This window comes from Leptidea sinapis, chromosome 25, assembly GCF_905404315.1.
Source record: "Leptidea sinapis chromosome 25, ilLepSina1.1, whole genome shotgun sequence".
In the NCBI taxonomy this organism is placed as follows: Eukaryota; Metazoa; Arthropoda; class Insecta; order Lepidoptera; family Pieridae; genus Leptidea; species Leptidea sinapis.
The window spans coordinates 8,981,269-8,998,246 of NC_066289.1; the positions used below are offsets into that span (position 1 = coordinate 8,981,269).

The window sequence follows — 16,978 nt, forward strand, 5'->3', positions numbered from 1 at the left end:
AATTTGCATATTCTTTGTGGGATAACTTTATGTCAATTTTATTAGTAAGGCCGTAAGTATTTACGAACTATGCAACTACTAAGTATTTTGTCTTCCGTTTCTGGTATTGTGAAAGTGATAATAAATAAATTTATAGACGATAAAGTGTGAATTGCAGCGTTCTCTATTAATAATCTGCCCAACAGTCGATCAATCACTGATTTACGGTCAATTTCTATATTTCGGCGCGCCTAACTTAATATTTTAATCCATATACAGGTTTGGTAATAACATAATTGGCAACTAGAGTGGTTTTCAAAATGTATCTAATAATTTTCAAGTATTTTTCAGCAATTTTAACAGCCATTAAGTGTTATTATGTTTTTCATAATCATTCATGTCGCGTGACATTTTGATTGATGACGTCACATTATAACAAACAACAAAATACTCTTTTTAATGTAATAGGCGTTACTTTGCGGATATACATAGTTATTAAAATGATTTGAGTTTTCTATAGTGTTAATTCCGCCAATATTTGTCCTTAAGCTTCGACACGTATTTCGCCTCTACACGAGGCATCCCCAGGACGTGTTGTCTCGCCAAAATCTGGCACGAGACTCCTGCCAGTCTTAGAGTCTCGAATTTTAATAACAAAATATTCTTTTACTAACTAAGAAAAGATAAACAACAAATGTTTGATATAATGTGACGTCACGTGCAACGGACAAAATGGTCGTCGCCAAAGAGGATGTAAATACTATATAATAAGAGACGGGACTGCCTAAGTAAAAATTTAAATTTAGCTTATTATGAAACGTGAAAGCTTAGTATAATCCGGCTAACTTTGAAAGCGAACACTTGCTTAATGTTAAAACATAGTGGATTTCGATTATCTCCTGTTTTACAAGATTATAGCCGTCATCTGTCAATCTATCAATGACTGCATGTTTCATACAATCGAGTGAATCGCCTTTTTCTTAGAGAGTTTCGAAAAGCCGGTCGTCGCGCTATGGTTACTTTGTTCCACAGGCATCGCAAATGATTTTTACAAATCAAATCAAATCAAATTCAGTTTATTCACGTAGGTCACGGAAATGACACTTATGAATGTCAAAAAAACAATTTTTTTCTTATTGAATCTACCGCTACTTCGTAAAGGGTTGAGCTAATGAGAAGAAGTAGCAAGAAACTCATTGCCACTCTTTTATATCAAGATTTACATTTAAGTACATCGATTTACAAATCATTTCAAATTACAATATAATATGTAAAATGTTGCAACAGACACACTCAAACGTCAAATAGTCAATGTCTTACACGAGTAAGTCAAAAAAGGAAATGTAAATGCAACACAAATTTAAAATACTTGCAATTTACAGTTATGTAAAAGAAGTTTATTGTTTAATTGTAAGGTAACTTATGAGATTCATATTTATTGTAACAACTGGCGAGTAGCCAATTATATAAGTATGAAAAGCGTTTTCAAAATTGTATGAATTTGGAAATTGAGATTGACAGAAGGTAGTGCTAGTGTGTGTGATTGTTAATATACTAGCCACTGGGAGAATTTTAAAAGTAAATAAATTAATGAAGGAACCTTGGAATTCGAAAAAAAAAACATCTAGGGTAAATTTTGCACCGAATGGTGGTAGTTTCATATCGATACGGTCAGTTTTAGGCGTGAAAGAGCCTCAAACAAAGACCATTTTCGTTATATATAATATATAGATTGTGTAATGATTTAGGATGTAGTAATAGATTGTATATTCTAAATATTGTATTCCAAATATTTCTATGAGGCTAATACTCGTAAATCACCTAGAATCATACAAATGATTTAAGTTTTCTTTAGTGTTAATTCTGGCACGAGACTCCTCGTCCTGAGATTTTGGCGAGACAACACGTCCTGAGATTTTGGCGAGACAACACGTCCTGAGATTTTGGCGAGACAACACGTCCTGAGAATGCCTCGTGTAGAGGCGAAACACGTGTCGAATTGTTTTAAAAACAAATATTGGCGGAATTAACAAAAAAATATTAAATATAAATAAATAAAAAATAATAATAATAAAAAATAAATAAATATTGGCAAAGTAACGCCTAATTCAATAAATTTTCACCTAGAATCAGTTAAGACTCACGTTTACCTGGCCTTGATAAAAGCAGCACGGAGTCTTTAGATTAAATGCAAGTTCACAAGCTGTTATTTTTAATTAACACACTTATAACTTAGGATGTAAACAGACAGAGTGTTTATATTTCTAATTTAATTCCTCAACACATTAACACTGTCTAGTCATAGTAAATTTTTATGTAAATATTTTTATTGCATTCATTAAATATAGGTAAATATTTCGTTTCAATACCAAGGTTAAACAATATTATTTCATTGCACGCCTCGAACGCGAAGCGGCGAGGTTGTGCTTTATAACCGACCTGTCAAGGTCACACGATTTCCACTCTTTAAACTGCATTTTTTTTTCTTTCATTTTTACACATTATAAAAAGCACATCAATATAAAGCTGAGACACTAATGAGTAATCTTGATACTTTTTTATGTTATCGAATACGTATTAATATAAATAAATTTCATTAAAAAAAATTATCGTGGACGTCCATTAGTCTGTGGTTTAAAAAACGGCGTGGTACGGATATCTCGAGAACGACTTAATTTTTTCACAAGCTACGGCGCCCATCAGAGCGAAACACAGTAATGCTTACACATTACTGCTTCACGGCAGAAAAAGGTTGTTGGGCGTTGTGGTACCCATAATCTAGCCGGCATCCTGTGCAAAGGAGCCTCCTGCTGGTAGTTCATAAGGAAATAAAAAAACAAAATAAATTAAAATAAAACGGCCTGTACTGTTTGAAATAATAATAGATATATTGATAGCTTAAATTTAAATAATATTGATACATCGATGAGTGCTGCCTCTATTGTGTTCAAGTATCAAGAATGTTGGAACGTAATATTTTTCATCTATGGGTCTGGCACAGACCAGAGTGTTAGTTTTTTCTGGAACAGAACGTAATATCTGCGTACAGATCAACTCATGGTAGGGATGGAACGCCCAGGGTGGGCGACGATGATCTCCTCTCTTCTATTGAACTCAAAGGAATCACAGCAACATTACCGTAGTTTTAGGCTATGCGGGCGATCCAAATTATCACAGATTTTTTGAATTCATCAATTAAATTGAATTTTTTATCAATTGAATCAGTAAAATGTCACTGTACCGTTCCAACTCTTGTTTCCAAGAAAAGTGTACTTTTCTAATTCAATATTATTCGTATATTATTATTACATGATCCAAATGTATTGAATTTTCTTTAGTGTTAATTCCGAGTCAACATGTCCTGATGATGCCTCGTGTAGAGGTGAAACATTTAAATTCGAAATGTTTAAAAGACAAATATTGGCGGAATTAACACTAAAGAAAACTCAAAACATTTGGATAATTATGGATTTCAGCTTATATTTTTTTTTATATTATATGATTTTACACCCTTTACTATTTATTATTGCTTATAAGGCCTTTTCATCGGTACGTTATTGTATTTATTCAAATGCATAGCGAAGATGTACCTATCACCAACAGCAAGAATTCTTTTAAAAATCACTGGGTACTAGTCATAGTAAAAAAATATATAGTGATGTGCCGTAATAAATGTCACACTATCGATAAAAAATTCCTTAAAGAACATTAATTGCACTGTTCATTTTGTACTTCGTAGACGGACAAATGTAACTCCGCCAACATAATGTTGGACTAATGCGTACATTTTGAAACAGTATTTGCACAAGAATAGCCGTACATAATAAAATAATCATAATAAAAACAATTTAATCGAGATCTGTAAACGATAATCATAATAAATTTTATCTGTAATTTGGTTTGATATCATTTCGTTACATGATTTTTGGTATTAATCTCATGTAGGTATAATACAAATTGTCGTAGAGTTAGTTTGGGGACAAATTATTAATGGCGTGACCTTAGTTTATGGTTCGGTCTCCGCTGCGCTCCCACTAGATACTGTAGGCGTAGTCGCAAAGTACAGCAACTAATACTTCGCCCAAGTGGGCGTACTCGAGCTGGTCTCGAACAATGTGTGACGTCGTCCTGCCATTGAAACTAAAATTCCGGGTTACGTAGTAAAACTATGTAAAAATAATACTACAATAAATAAGAAAGACACTTGGATCACATATCATAAGTAAATATTTTATATTTTATTAATTTCAATATAAAATAACACGAAGCATATCTTACAAAATGTCAAAACATCTACGCCTACAGAATAAACACGTCTGGCGCTTTTAACCGGGTGTATACCTACTGCTAAATGCTTTTCCCCTTATTCATAATGGTCCGCTAACTTAAAACAGCCGCTCAGGAGTGTTTTTTCTCATTCTGACTTAGGTCAATAGAAGAAGACAGAGAGAGAATTAGCAATGCTTTAAGTTAGCAGACTATTATGAATAAGGGGGTTTATTATTACATATTTATTTATATTTTCGACTACGAAGCCATATTCTTTAGTTCTCTTACTGAATTAATAGTATAGTTTTCAAACATATTTACCAGTCGGAGCCTTTTTTGCTTAGGATGTCGGCTAGATTATGTGTACCACAACGGCGATGAAGCATTATTGTGTTTCGGTCAGAAGGGCGCCGCGGTAGCTAGTGAAATTACTGGGCGAATGAGACTTTACATGTTATTTCTCCAGGTGACGATCGCAGGCAGAAGAGGTTTTGAGTTTTTCAACAACCCTGAGCTCACTGCATTGTAATGAGCAGAGCGTATCAATTACCATCATCTGAACGTCCTGTTCATCTCATCCAGTATTGTCATAAAAAAAAAATATATAATTATGTATAATTTTTCAATTGCACATTTAGATAATATCTTTAAATCAGTGGTACAATGAATAATGGAATAGGTCCACTATAATTAATCTTAAAATTCTAAGGACTCGTGTTTTTATTCTTTTAAGTATTTAATTTAATTTGTACAATTAGTTGAAACAGTCCGGTCCATCTATGATATTAATTAGTCTGTATGATATGTTACATGTTTCGGCGTGATACAGACGATCAAGGTTGCTTGGTTTGTAACTTTGTAGTTGAGATGCTATCGTCGCGTGGACAGGACGCGGGTGCTAGTGAGGTGCATGTTATCGATATTGAGAGCGAAGAAGAACCAACTGCTATCGATATAGAGAGTGAAGTAGAAGAAAGAGCAGCTATCATCGACGTCGACGTCAAAATGAACGGAAACGGTAAGTTTTCAATCGAATTCTTAAAGATTCACATTTTTTATTGATGCACAGACAATATTTCTTCTCTTTTTTTGTGTTGTTGTAGTGTTTCAATCTTTTTAGATAATAATAAATATAAATTAGAAAACTCTTCCCCTATAATTATTATTTATCGCAATTTCCTTACTTTTAATTTTTTAATTATTCATGATGAGCCTATTGTAAACATAGCCTAACACGTTACACAATGGGGATTACTTCATGGAGTGCAGTATAGTCCAACTTGAGAGATAGGATAGTTTTTGTTTCGATTTGAGACCCATCATTATTTTTATTTCCAACTAGCTGACCCGACAGACGTTGTTCTGTATATAATAAATAAAATAATGTTTTTTTATGAATCTGTCAATAATATATCATAACATCAAGAATTACTTCGTAAAATATGCACCCTGCTGTCGTAATGAAATTCTTTCGCAGCATAACTGTCAAACCGTAAATAAATAAATTCTCTCACAGGAATTATGTATGGACACATCAAAGGAAAAACAAATTTGTTGTTTTTATTTCATTCCGAGCATTTTTTTATTTATTCACATTTTAAACCTTCTCTGGACTTCCACAAATAATTCAAGATCAAAATTTGTCAAATCGGTCCAGCCATTCTCGAGGTTTAGCGAGACTAACGAACAGCAATTCATTTTTATATATATAGATATTTATTTTGTGTGGACATATTTTCTATGAGAGAATTTATTGACGCACGGTTTGACAAATCTGCTCTGAAACAATTTCATTACATTACATAGGCAGCTAAATCTAGCTAAGCAAAAAAAGCAAAACGTAAGGATTTGCAATTTATCGGTGGAACGCGTCTGTGAAATCTCCGCGGTAGAATTAGTAGATTATCAAATTTCAGTTATTTGTTTTTATCGATCCAATCATCACACGATAAAGGATTCAGACTTTTTAAATGTATTAGAACGAGTACTCAATTTAGTTAATGAAATGGAACTTGATTGTATTATAACTGGCGATGCCAACATCGACAGCTTGGTGACTAGTCCGGGACGTAAACAACTAGAGGATTTGCTTATCGCTCATAACTTTCATAACGAAGTTACATTTCCTACCCGCGTTACACCTACCTCTTCGTCGTCAATCGACCACATTTATACAAACATAGTTTGTAAAAACGTGTTGCCAGTAAAATCTAAAATAAGCGACCATTATGCGGTCACTGGCTACTTTGAGTGGGAATCACCTACACCTAGCCGTCAGGTATCAGTTGTTAAAAGATGTTACACAACGGCCGCTCGTTATGACTTCATTTATGCCATTAATAGTATTGATTGGAAAAAGTTATGTGAAAATCAGTCAGACACAAATGACTTTGCGAAAGCTATTATTAATTTAATCATACAAAAAATTGACATATGCTTCCAGCTTAAAAAAATTCAAACGAAAAAGTATAAAAATTGGATAGATGATAAAATATTTAACTTTAAACTATTGCTTCATGACCTTATTGACATTCGAGACAAATTCCCAAATGACATCTATATTAAGAGTAAAGTTGACGAATATTCCGATTATTATAATAAATTATTGCGTAACAAGAGGACCTCATTCTATACGCAGATTATTGAGAGTAGCCCCAACACTAATAAAACGATGTGGGGCATCGTGAACACAGAAATGTGTAAAAGCAACAAGTCCAACATAGATTTTACCGACATTATAAAAAAACCTGATGGTACTTGTTTTGCATCAAAAAAAGAATTGGTTAATTGCTTAAACAAACAATTCGTGACGGCGGCGGATCAATGCGGCGCTCCGATTGCAAACTCACAATTGTATACTCTTTATCTTAAGCATACTACACCATCTGCTGACCGTTCAATAAAATTACCCTGGTTCACACCTAACGAGGTGTACAATATTATTATGAAAAAAGTCGCTAATAAACCCACAAAAGACATTTACGAAATATCGATAGAGTTGCTGCGATCAATTGCTGACCCACTATGCACTCCGTTAGCTATATTGTTTAATAGGTGCATAAGAGACGGAATATATCCGGAATATTTCAAAAAAGTAAGAGTCGTTCCTCTTTATAAGGGTAAAGGCAAAAAGACGGATTCCAACTGCTATAGACCTATTTTAATAATACCAGCTGTTGCAAAAATATTCGAAAATGGTCTCACCTCTCGAATAACAAATTATCTTAGCAGCGTGGCAGCTATCTCAGATCGGCAATATGCGTATCGCGCGGGTCATTCAACCACCATGTTGACTCGTAAAGTAGTCGAATGCATTTTAAATGCCCGCGAGAAAGGGCTAGAGGTCGCACTGCTTTTCTGTGACCTGTCTAAGGCATTTGACGTAGCCGATCATTGCGTACTAGCTACTAAGTTTCAGCACTACGGTATTGATCACCGAACGTTAAAACTTATGTTAGATTTCATGAGCAATAGAGTTCAATACGTTACGGGTAGCGGGTGTGAATTAAAGTCAGACGGTCTCTATACGACTGTAGGAGTACCTCAGGGTTCCTCATTATCTAATCTCGCCTTCTCTATTCTGCTGAACGACTTACCGAGAATCGTAGAGAACGCCGAAGTATACATGTACGCTGATGATGTGGCTACTGTGATAACTGCGCCGGGACTAGATGCTCTCGAACAAAAGCTCAACTCGGTAATAAATCAATTGGCTGAATGGTTCCGCGGAAACGGTCTGGTGTTAAATCTAACAAAGACCCAATTTATATGTTTCGATCTCTCTGGTCGGACTCGGCGGCAGCTGGTTGTAAATATCAATGATGTTCGTTTACAACAGGTTAAAGCAGCGTCCTTCCTCGGTTTTCAATTAGATCAAACTTTGTCGTGGGATCACCACATCGAAAATCTATCTGGTAGATTAGCCCGTAGCTGTTTCGCATTAAGTAGACTTTCCTCGACATTGTCAAAGAAAGCGCTACGTACCTGTTACTTCGCAACCTTTCAGTCACAGGTACAATATGGAGTTGAATTTTGGGGACGCGCCGCGGACTTTGAACGAGTTTGTCGCCTGCAAAGGCGAGCCGTTCGCATACTAGCTGGTATACCGTCGGACCAATGCGTAAGACCTTTCTTCGTTTCTCTAAAAATATTAACAATACCAAGCCTCCTGATACTACAGGTAGGCTTATACGCCCGAGCTCAGTTACACCAGTATAAAAAAAGAGGCGACACCAGCCAGTACCAGCTGCGACACGCAAATCGCCTAAATACAGTCCCACATAGCCTGGAAAAAGCTTCCCGCACAATACATGCTATGAGCCCTCGGGTTTATAATAAACTCCCGGACTATATCACAAGCGTGTCAAATTGTAACACTTTTAAATATAAACTCAAAAGGTGGCTCATTGAGCGCTCGTTTTACTCATATAATGAATTTATAAATTAATAATGGAATTATTATGTTAAGTATGATATAATTATAGTATGACGTGTAATAGTATTTACGAATAAAAACTTGAACTTGAACTTGAACTTAAATTATTCTAGATGTAATGAAATATTATATTGACAAATTCATAAAAAACAGTATTTATTTATTATATACAGAACAACGTCAGTTAGTAAAAATATAAAAATAAACCCTAAAAAATGTATCAACACATCAAGTTTAGTGATGCAGATTAATTTTCGATCACAATACAATCTTAGCACAGCTTACTTCATACATTGGCAACTGAATCGCATTAACAAAACATTCAAAATATTAGACCATCAATTTATTTTAAATCCCACACCAAGTTGTATACGCAACGGACTTTCGTTCATGGGTTATCCCACTTTAGGGAGAATTTCCTTCAAAATGCAAAAAGGCATACTCAGTTGACCTTCGAGAAAGTCGTATGCGCACTTTTTGAAGGTTACCGAGTCATATCAAGTTAGTACCACCACGTGAGGTCATTGTTACACATAAATACAATGACGTTATATCTTATATATAAAATTCTCGTGTCAAAAATAATTTAATAAATAAGTCATGTAATTTTTTGTTTATGATACAGCATTAAAAAGATACATACAACATCCAAAAATCCGATATAGGGTTGCAAGATGGCAATGGATCTAGTACGATAACTTTGGTAGGTCTGAGAATCGGTTGCATCTACTTTTTACACCCCAATTTTTTTTTTGTTACTTTACATAGCAATACAACGTTTGCTGGGTCAACTAGACACATACACAGTATGATACCGGAACGGCAAAAGTGTGCTCAAAGACAAAGAAAGCACACTTATCTCGTTAGTGGTGTGTCAACACTCAACTATCAATCAAATCTGAACTCAATAAATATTTTACATTGCTGCCCATTAACCAAGAATATTTTAATAATAATAATAACTTTATTTCTCACCAACAACCAAAATATTACAATACAGCGAAAGCTGAAAAAAAAATTACAAGAATACAAAAGCTTTGGTTGTGGATCGCTGGTGCCTGTGGTAGGTAATAAAATACCTGTACTGCTCACCAGGATTCCACTTTTATACAGTAACTAAAAAGCTCTAAAAATCTAAGGATAGAGGTAAATGTATGTGTGTGTGTGTATGCATGAGAGGGAGAGGGTGTGTGTGTGTGTGTGAGAGAGAGAGAGAGGGTGTATGTGCAACTATGCGTGCGATAGGGTGATCCAAGATCTCCAGAAGTCCCTCTGTATGAAAGTAGTAGGTAGTAGTAGGAGTGCAAAAGGAGCCATTCGTGTGCGGTTATTCGACATTTGTACATGTTTAGACCATACAGACATAATGCATAAAAAGGCATAATAGGCATTTATTTTCTCAAAATTGATCCCTTTTGAATTCTTTTTGATGTCATTTCTAATAACTACTAGATACTACTACAGCTTCGGAAACAAATGACGCTCTGAGAGAGAAGAAGCGGCGCAAAAAACTCTCCCAGCATTCTTCCTTTGCGCTCTTTTCAATAAAAATATACAATATTGTACAATCATTTCTATCGCTATAAAATAATCACAATCTAGTCCCAGGCTGTCCGATCATTTAGATATTCAGCAGTGGAGTAATAGGATTTACGACAGAGCCATATTTTTATAAAACATTTAAATTTATTTATAGATAATGCCTTAACAGTGGCTGGGACTTTATTATAGAAGTGTATACATTTACCCTTAAAGCTGTTATGTATCTTATGAAGCCTACTAGAATTAATCACTAACAATCCCTTATTTCTAGTGTTATAATAAAGACCTTATGGAGCTTATTATAAAGGTCTCAGAAACAGAAATAATCTACGGCTAAATGGTGTACTTACCTTCGTAGATACTGTCACAAGATTATTGCGGCTATGACTGAAACTGATTTTAAACAACTGGACTTTCTACGTCGATGTATGGACATAGCAATCGAAGCTTTTTATGGTGTATTTTGTGGCATATTCAACATTTCGGCTTTGTTTTTATATGACATGATTAATCTTTGTGTATAGAAAGTCATTGCATAAATAAGATGAAATTGTCCGCCGGTAGTATCTAAATATTAGCTAAAAGATCGATTTCTATACACATCTCTAGTTTAAGATTATTTAGAATCTGCATTTCAGTTAAAACTTAATTTCTAAATCCGTAGTATTGTATCAAAAGAGTAATGAATGTAGAGGAAGCGCGTGAGGTTTGTAAGGATATAAGCAAATGGCATTCTATTGTCTCTGCCTACCCCGACGGGAACAAGGCGTGAGTGTATCTATGTAAAGCACTGTTCTGTCACATTCCATAAATACCGAGCTAAGAAACCCGTTCTTCATCCAATAAATGTATTAAAAAAAGACTTCAACAAAACGTTCTATAGATCAGGTTCTGCGATGCGAAAAGCAGGAAATCTATACATATAAATAAAATTGAAGTGTCTTTTTGTAATATTTAAACAACCGTTTTTTACTGCATGTCTATGAATACACCAAAACAATATTTTTTACAATTTTTTTTGTGATTGTCTGTTTGTTCCGGCTAATCTCTGGAATGGCTGGATCGATTTTGTCGGGACTTTTAATGGCAGGTAGCTGATGTAATAAGGAGTAATTAAGGCTACGTTTATTGTAGAAAAATTCTTTTATTTTAGAAAAACAAAATAATGTTACAATGTCCAAGAAACGGTCTAACTCTAAAAAAAATTTATATGTCAAAACAACGTTTGCCTGGTCAGCTAGTTAATTAAAATAGTAATCACGGATTTTCAATTTAGAATTGCCATTGAATAAAGGAAAGATGAAAGAAATGACTTATTAAACATTATTTGCCAAATACTTACTTAATATCACCTGATCGTTAGCGCCATAGACGACTTATACTAGCGTATAGATCACCTGACAGCTGGATTTTAATGTAATAAAACATGACCATGTCAACTAGCTAACCTGACAGACGTTGTTCTGTACGTGATAAAATACTGTTTTTTTATGAATTTGTCAGTAATATTTCATAACATCAAGAATTATTTCGTAAAATATGCTCCCTGTTGTTACAATGAAATTGTTTCACAGCAGAACTGTCAAACCGTGCGTCAATAAATTATCTCATAGAAAGTATGTCCATACAAAACAAATATTGGATATAAAAGTAATTATGGGACCCAAATCGAAATAAAACTATCCTGTCGCTCAAGTTGGACTAAACTGCACTCCGTGAAGTAATCCCCATTTAAATCCGTTCATTAATTTAGGAGCTCACTGGTAACAATCATGGACACTGGATTTATATTACATACCTACTAGCTGACCCAGCAAACGTTGTATTGCCAAATAAAGTAATAAAAAAATTAAATAATTAAAATATTTAGCCCCACTATTTGGCGTGGACCACCCTTAACATTTAGGGGGATAAAAATGGGGGGATTGATGTTGTCCGATTCTCAGACCTACCCAATATGCACGCAAAATTTCATGAGAATCGGTCAAGCCGTTTCGAAGGAATTACACGCAACGCAACGCAAGAGGAGAACACCGCGACATGAGAATTTTATATATTAGATAAGATACTTTATATTGTGTGTTTAGCTCGTGGTTTAATATTCAAAATACTCAAGAGCTAATTTCAGGTGTGACTGACTGCTTACGACGGTAACAGTAACAATAGATTCACTTACTTTTTCTTTCTTGCTGTATATTTTTTAGAGATATTCTTGGTTGACTATAATCTAATTTCCAAAACGTCGTCTGCGGGACATTTGCAAGGCAGAGTAGTCATGTTATAGGAAATCATAAATACGTAAACATTATTAAGTTGTGAATAAAAAACTGATAAAATAGTCAGATTGCCAAGAATAAAATATAAAGGGCAAACTCGTTATAATGTAACATTAGTTACAATGCAAATTGATAATGAATCACGATTAAACTATAAAAAAATACTAATCTATGTAGATAATAAAATAGTTTGCATGCCTTTGTCTGTACTGTAAGTATATTTAAAAAAATAGAACTCGATAACAATAATAATTTTTAGAATGTTTGTCTGAGAATTCATTTATGCTCACAAATCTCAAAAATGGCTTAACCAATTGAGATGCGTTTTCACTGTTGTATTTTGATAATCTCCCGGTAATATTTAGTGTTTGTTCAGTTTTCACTGATGTATTTTGATAATCCCCCGGTTATATTTAGTGTTTGTTCAGTTTTCACTGATGTATTTTGATAATCTCCCGGTTATATTTAGTGTTTGTTCAGTTTTCACTGATGTATTTTGATAATCTCCCGGTAATATTTAGTGTTTGTTCATACTTATCTAGCATAATAATAATAGTGCTCCGGTCGAAGTAGCTAAAATGTTTGTGGACTGTAATTTGTAAAAGCTTGATTGGATGTTTTTTTTTTTTAATATTTTAATCAATCTTGGATAATTTATACGTCTAGATAGCTTTTTGCTGCTAGACAATGGAAACAGTCTAAGTTTATACTTTAGTGGTCGTGACAAGATACGTCTTATACCAGCGATTTATGTGTCACTTTGTGTTAGTGTGCGTGCATTGCGTGATTTCACAGCTTTATATAGTCGCATAAATAATCTAAGGACTAATTAAATAAACAAGTACAACACTAAAAATCTTATAAGTTGTGTATTAAATCCAAATTAACCGTCAATTAATAACGTAAACCAAATATATGCAGACAAAGTTGCAAGCACCCACTCGTATTTAAAATTTTAACTTGTTAAAGTACTAAGTAGTACATTCGATGTGTTAAGTAGGTACCTATTCTCCTATGTAAGTTTTGTAGTCATCAATAACATTGTATTTCATCTTTTGTAACAAACACTAATTAGGGCATTGTTCAGAACCTTCATAATATAAACAAACGTGTATAATTATATGTTGGTATGTTATTATACTTTATAATAGTTACAAAGTTGGCTAAGAACCTTTAACCCATTGACGTATTATGAACAAGTAACGAGTAGACTCCTATGTTACATTTTTTTAGATAAGGGCCAAGTTTCTAAGGAATCAAACTAGGGTGACATAAGTGAAATATATCCATCCATAGCATTTCCGTGATGCGCGCACTAATCAGTGGGAGACACCTTTGCACACGATGCCGGCTACATTATGGGTACCACAACCGGTACCACACAAGCAGTAATGTGTAAGCATTACTGTGCTTCGGTCTGAAGGGCGCCGTAGCTAGTGTAGTTACTGGGCAAATGAGACTTATTTATTTTTATTTTATTTTATTTGGAAAACTTACAGTGTTACAATAACTTAATTACTAAATAATAGTGTGAACATTTTACACCATTTAATAGTTTTCGCATATATAGTTTTAACATCTTATGTCTCAAGGTGAGCAGCGCTGTTGTAGTGCCTTTCAGAATTTTTGGGGTTTTTCAAGAATCCTGAGCGGCACTGCATTGTAATGGGCAGGGCGTATCAGTTACCATCAGCTGAACGTCCTGCTCGTCTTGTCCCTTATTTTCATTAACACTTTATTTTAGGGTACGATTGACAACCCTACTCGTGTATAATATTATAAAGCACTGTTAATGTTTGTTCATAAGTATTGAAATGCGCAAAGTAACAATTAAAGGTATATGGTATTATATTGGTAGTGAACCCCGACTTTCCCGAGTTCGAAAAAGAACAAATTAATTCTAAAATCGACAACATTTTGGTACGCGGCGAGCGAGGATCGAACTGTCTGATTGAGAGTCAACAGTATACGTTTTTTACCAGTGGGTGTACAGGATGCCGGCTAGATTATGGGACCACAACGGTGCCTATTTCTGCCGTGAAGCGGTTGTGTGTAAACATTAATGGGTTTCGGTCTGAAGGGCGCCGTGGCTAGTGAAATTACTAGGCAAATGAGACATCATATGTCTCAAGGTGACGAGCGTAATTGTAGCTCTGAATTTTTGGGTTTTTCAAGAATCCTGAGCGGCACTGCATTTTAATGGACAGGGCTTATCAATTACCACCAGCTGAACGTCCTGCTCATCTCGTCTGTCGATGTTTTATTGTGCGGTACATTCACATTCATTCATTTTGGTTTTACAAAATACACATGATGACAGAAAACGCATTGATAAACCTTCTGGAATACGGACCGGTGTACTTTACGTGTCTCAACGGTTTTTCCACGTACTTTTTAAGTGGCTCTTGTATTAAACATGTTGTAAACAATAAAACAAGTGCACAAGGAAGTCGTTCTAAGTATATGTAGTCCGAGGTAGCGAGGATAATGGCCACAATAATTAATATCAGTTATAATCTCGTCAGATGTGTTGCTGTACGAGTATATAATTTACTATTGCAGTGTTTTCATGATTAACATGCAGCCTGGTTCACACGCAACGCATCAAGTGACTTACGTATCACATCGTATTGAGACTATTTTTTAAGTTTCCGTACATAGAGAATAACTCTATGACTGCAACCACAGAATAGGTAATCGCTACTGTTCTGTGACTGCAACAATCTATCTACTATCCATTCGTTCATCCATCTGACAGCGAGCTGTATCTCATAAATTAATTAAATTAAATGTAATGTAATTAAATTAAATGTAATGTAATTAAATTAAATGTAATGTAATTAAATTAAATGTAATGTAATTAAATTAAATGTAATTTCAAATCTAGTCCCATCACCTTTGTTACGTGTCTCTTCCGGGGGTAATACGTCACAAGAGCCGACCAATCACAGCGCGTCATTTCATGGGACGAGCGTATAAAACAGTGGCTTCCGGCTCATTTGATTCAGTCTCGTGCCAGATTTTGGCGAGACAACACGTCCTGAGGATGCCTAGTGTAGAGGCGAAACACGTGTCGAATTGTTTTTAAAAACAAATATTGGCGGAATTAACACTAAAGAAAACTTAAATCATTTGTATAGTAATTTAATTAAATTGAATGTAATGAAATTTAGTTCAATTAAATTAATTTTTTAAGAATTAAATGTAATGTAATTTAATCTACATCTTTAGTTCGCCCTGTTATAATTTATTCGTGTAAAATATGTATGTTTTGTAATCTAATTTGACTTAATTTAATTCAATTTAATTGTGAGTCAACTTTTAACTTATGACATACTTGTGATTTTATCTTTAATGTACTTATTTGCGTCTTACATATGAATGTTATTTGCCTATTATTGAAGAAGGACTCATCTTGTTCTTTTGTATGTATTAGTGTATACTTTGTTGGTGCAATAAATGAATAAACCCTTATGGCCTTACAAATAAACTTAGTATGAAGTTATAACTGATGATAAACAAAGAAAATGCAAAATGTTTACAATGTCAATGACAACACTGTCAATACAATGATAATTCTGAAGTTTTCCGAATGACAAGCTGCCTTGCAAATAAACGCGGGAAATGTTATACGTCCGAACAAACCATTCGTAAGCAAAATGTCTATTTGTAAACATTTTACATATTCTTGGTTAATGCTTAGTTATAACTTTATGCCAATTTTATTTGTTAGGCCGTTAGTAGTCAGAAAGCTAAAATTTTAACAGAGTGTTCTTTGTATATAAATAAACGGAGAGGTGATGAAACCGGTGTAATCTGCTATATTTCTTGGCACAACTCTAGATTCCAAATTACAATGGGGCCCCCGTATTGAAGGATGGCAAACAGAGTTAGTTCTGCAGCATGCGCGGTTAAAAAGATTAGACAATTAACTGACATAGATACGGCGCGACTATGTATACTTTACTTATTTCCATAGTATTATGTTCTATAGTATATTGGTATGGGGCAACGCTGCCGATATTAATACAATATTTGTGCTGCAGAAGAGGGCAATTCGCGCTATTAATAACCTGACCTAAAGAATCATTGAGAGCAAAATTTAAAGAAATTAACATCTTGACGGTTGCTTCTCAATATATTCTTGATAATGTAATGTATGTTCATAGGCATATAAGTGAATTTGCTAGAAACTGTCATAACCATAATGTTAACACCAGGAACAGACATAAACTTATAATGCCTACTACTCGGCTAAGTCGAGTTAGTAAGTCTTTTGTGGGGCGATGTATGTGCTTTTACAACAAAATCCCAGAAAATGTTCAAAACAAAAGTATTAGTAGTAGGGATTCGCCGGTTCTGGCTCACAGTAGTAGGGATTCGCCGGTTCTGGTTCCTCGATTCTGGCTCACTTGCTCGTGATGCCTACTAAAAAAAAAAAAAAGAAGTTTGGTGTCAAACTAGGGGTTTTGATGTA

The 16,978-nt window shown here is 34.5% G+C and overlaps 1 protein-coding gene across 2 annotated transcripts in view; it reads left to right on the plus strand.

The window, feature by feature from the left end:
• The first annotated feature begins 5,097 nt into the window (after positions 1-5,097).
• Positions 5,098-16,978, plus strand: part of LOC126972009 (aldehyde dehydrogenase, dimeric NADP-preferring) — a 90,683-nt gene continuing 78,802 nt past the window's right edge. For both annotated transcript variants that reach the window (XM_050818546.1, XM_050818544.1), the window contains exon 1: positions 5,098-5,266. In XM_050818546.1, the coding sequence (XP_050674503.1) occupies positions 5,116-5,266 (151 nt within the window). In that variant the 5' untranslated portion in view covers positions 5,098-5,115. The remainder of the gene's footprint in view (positions 5,267-16,978) is intronic.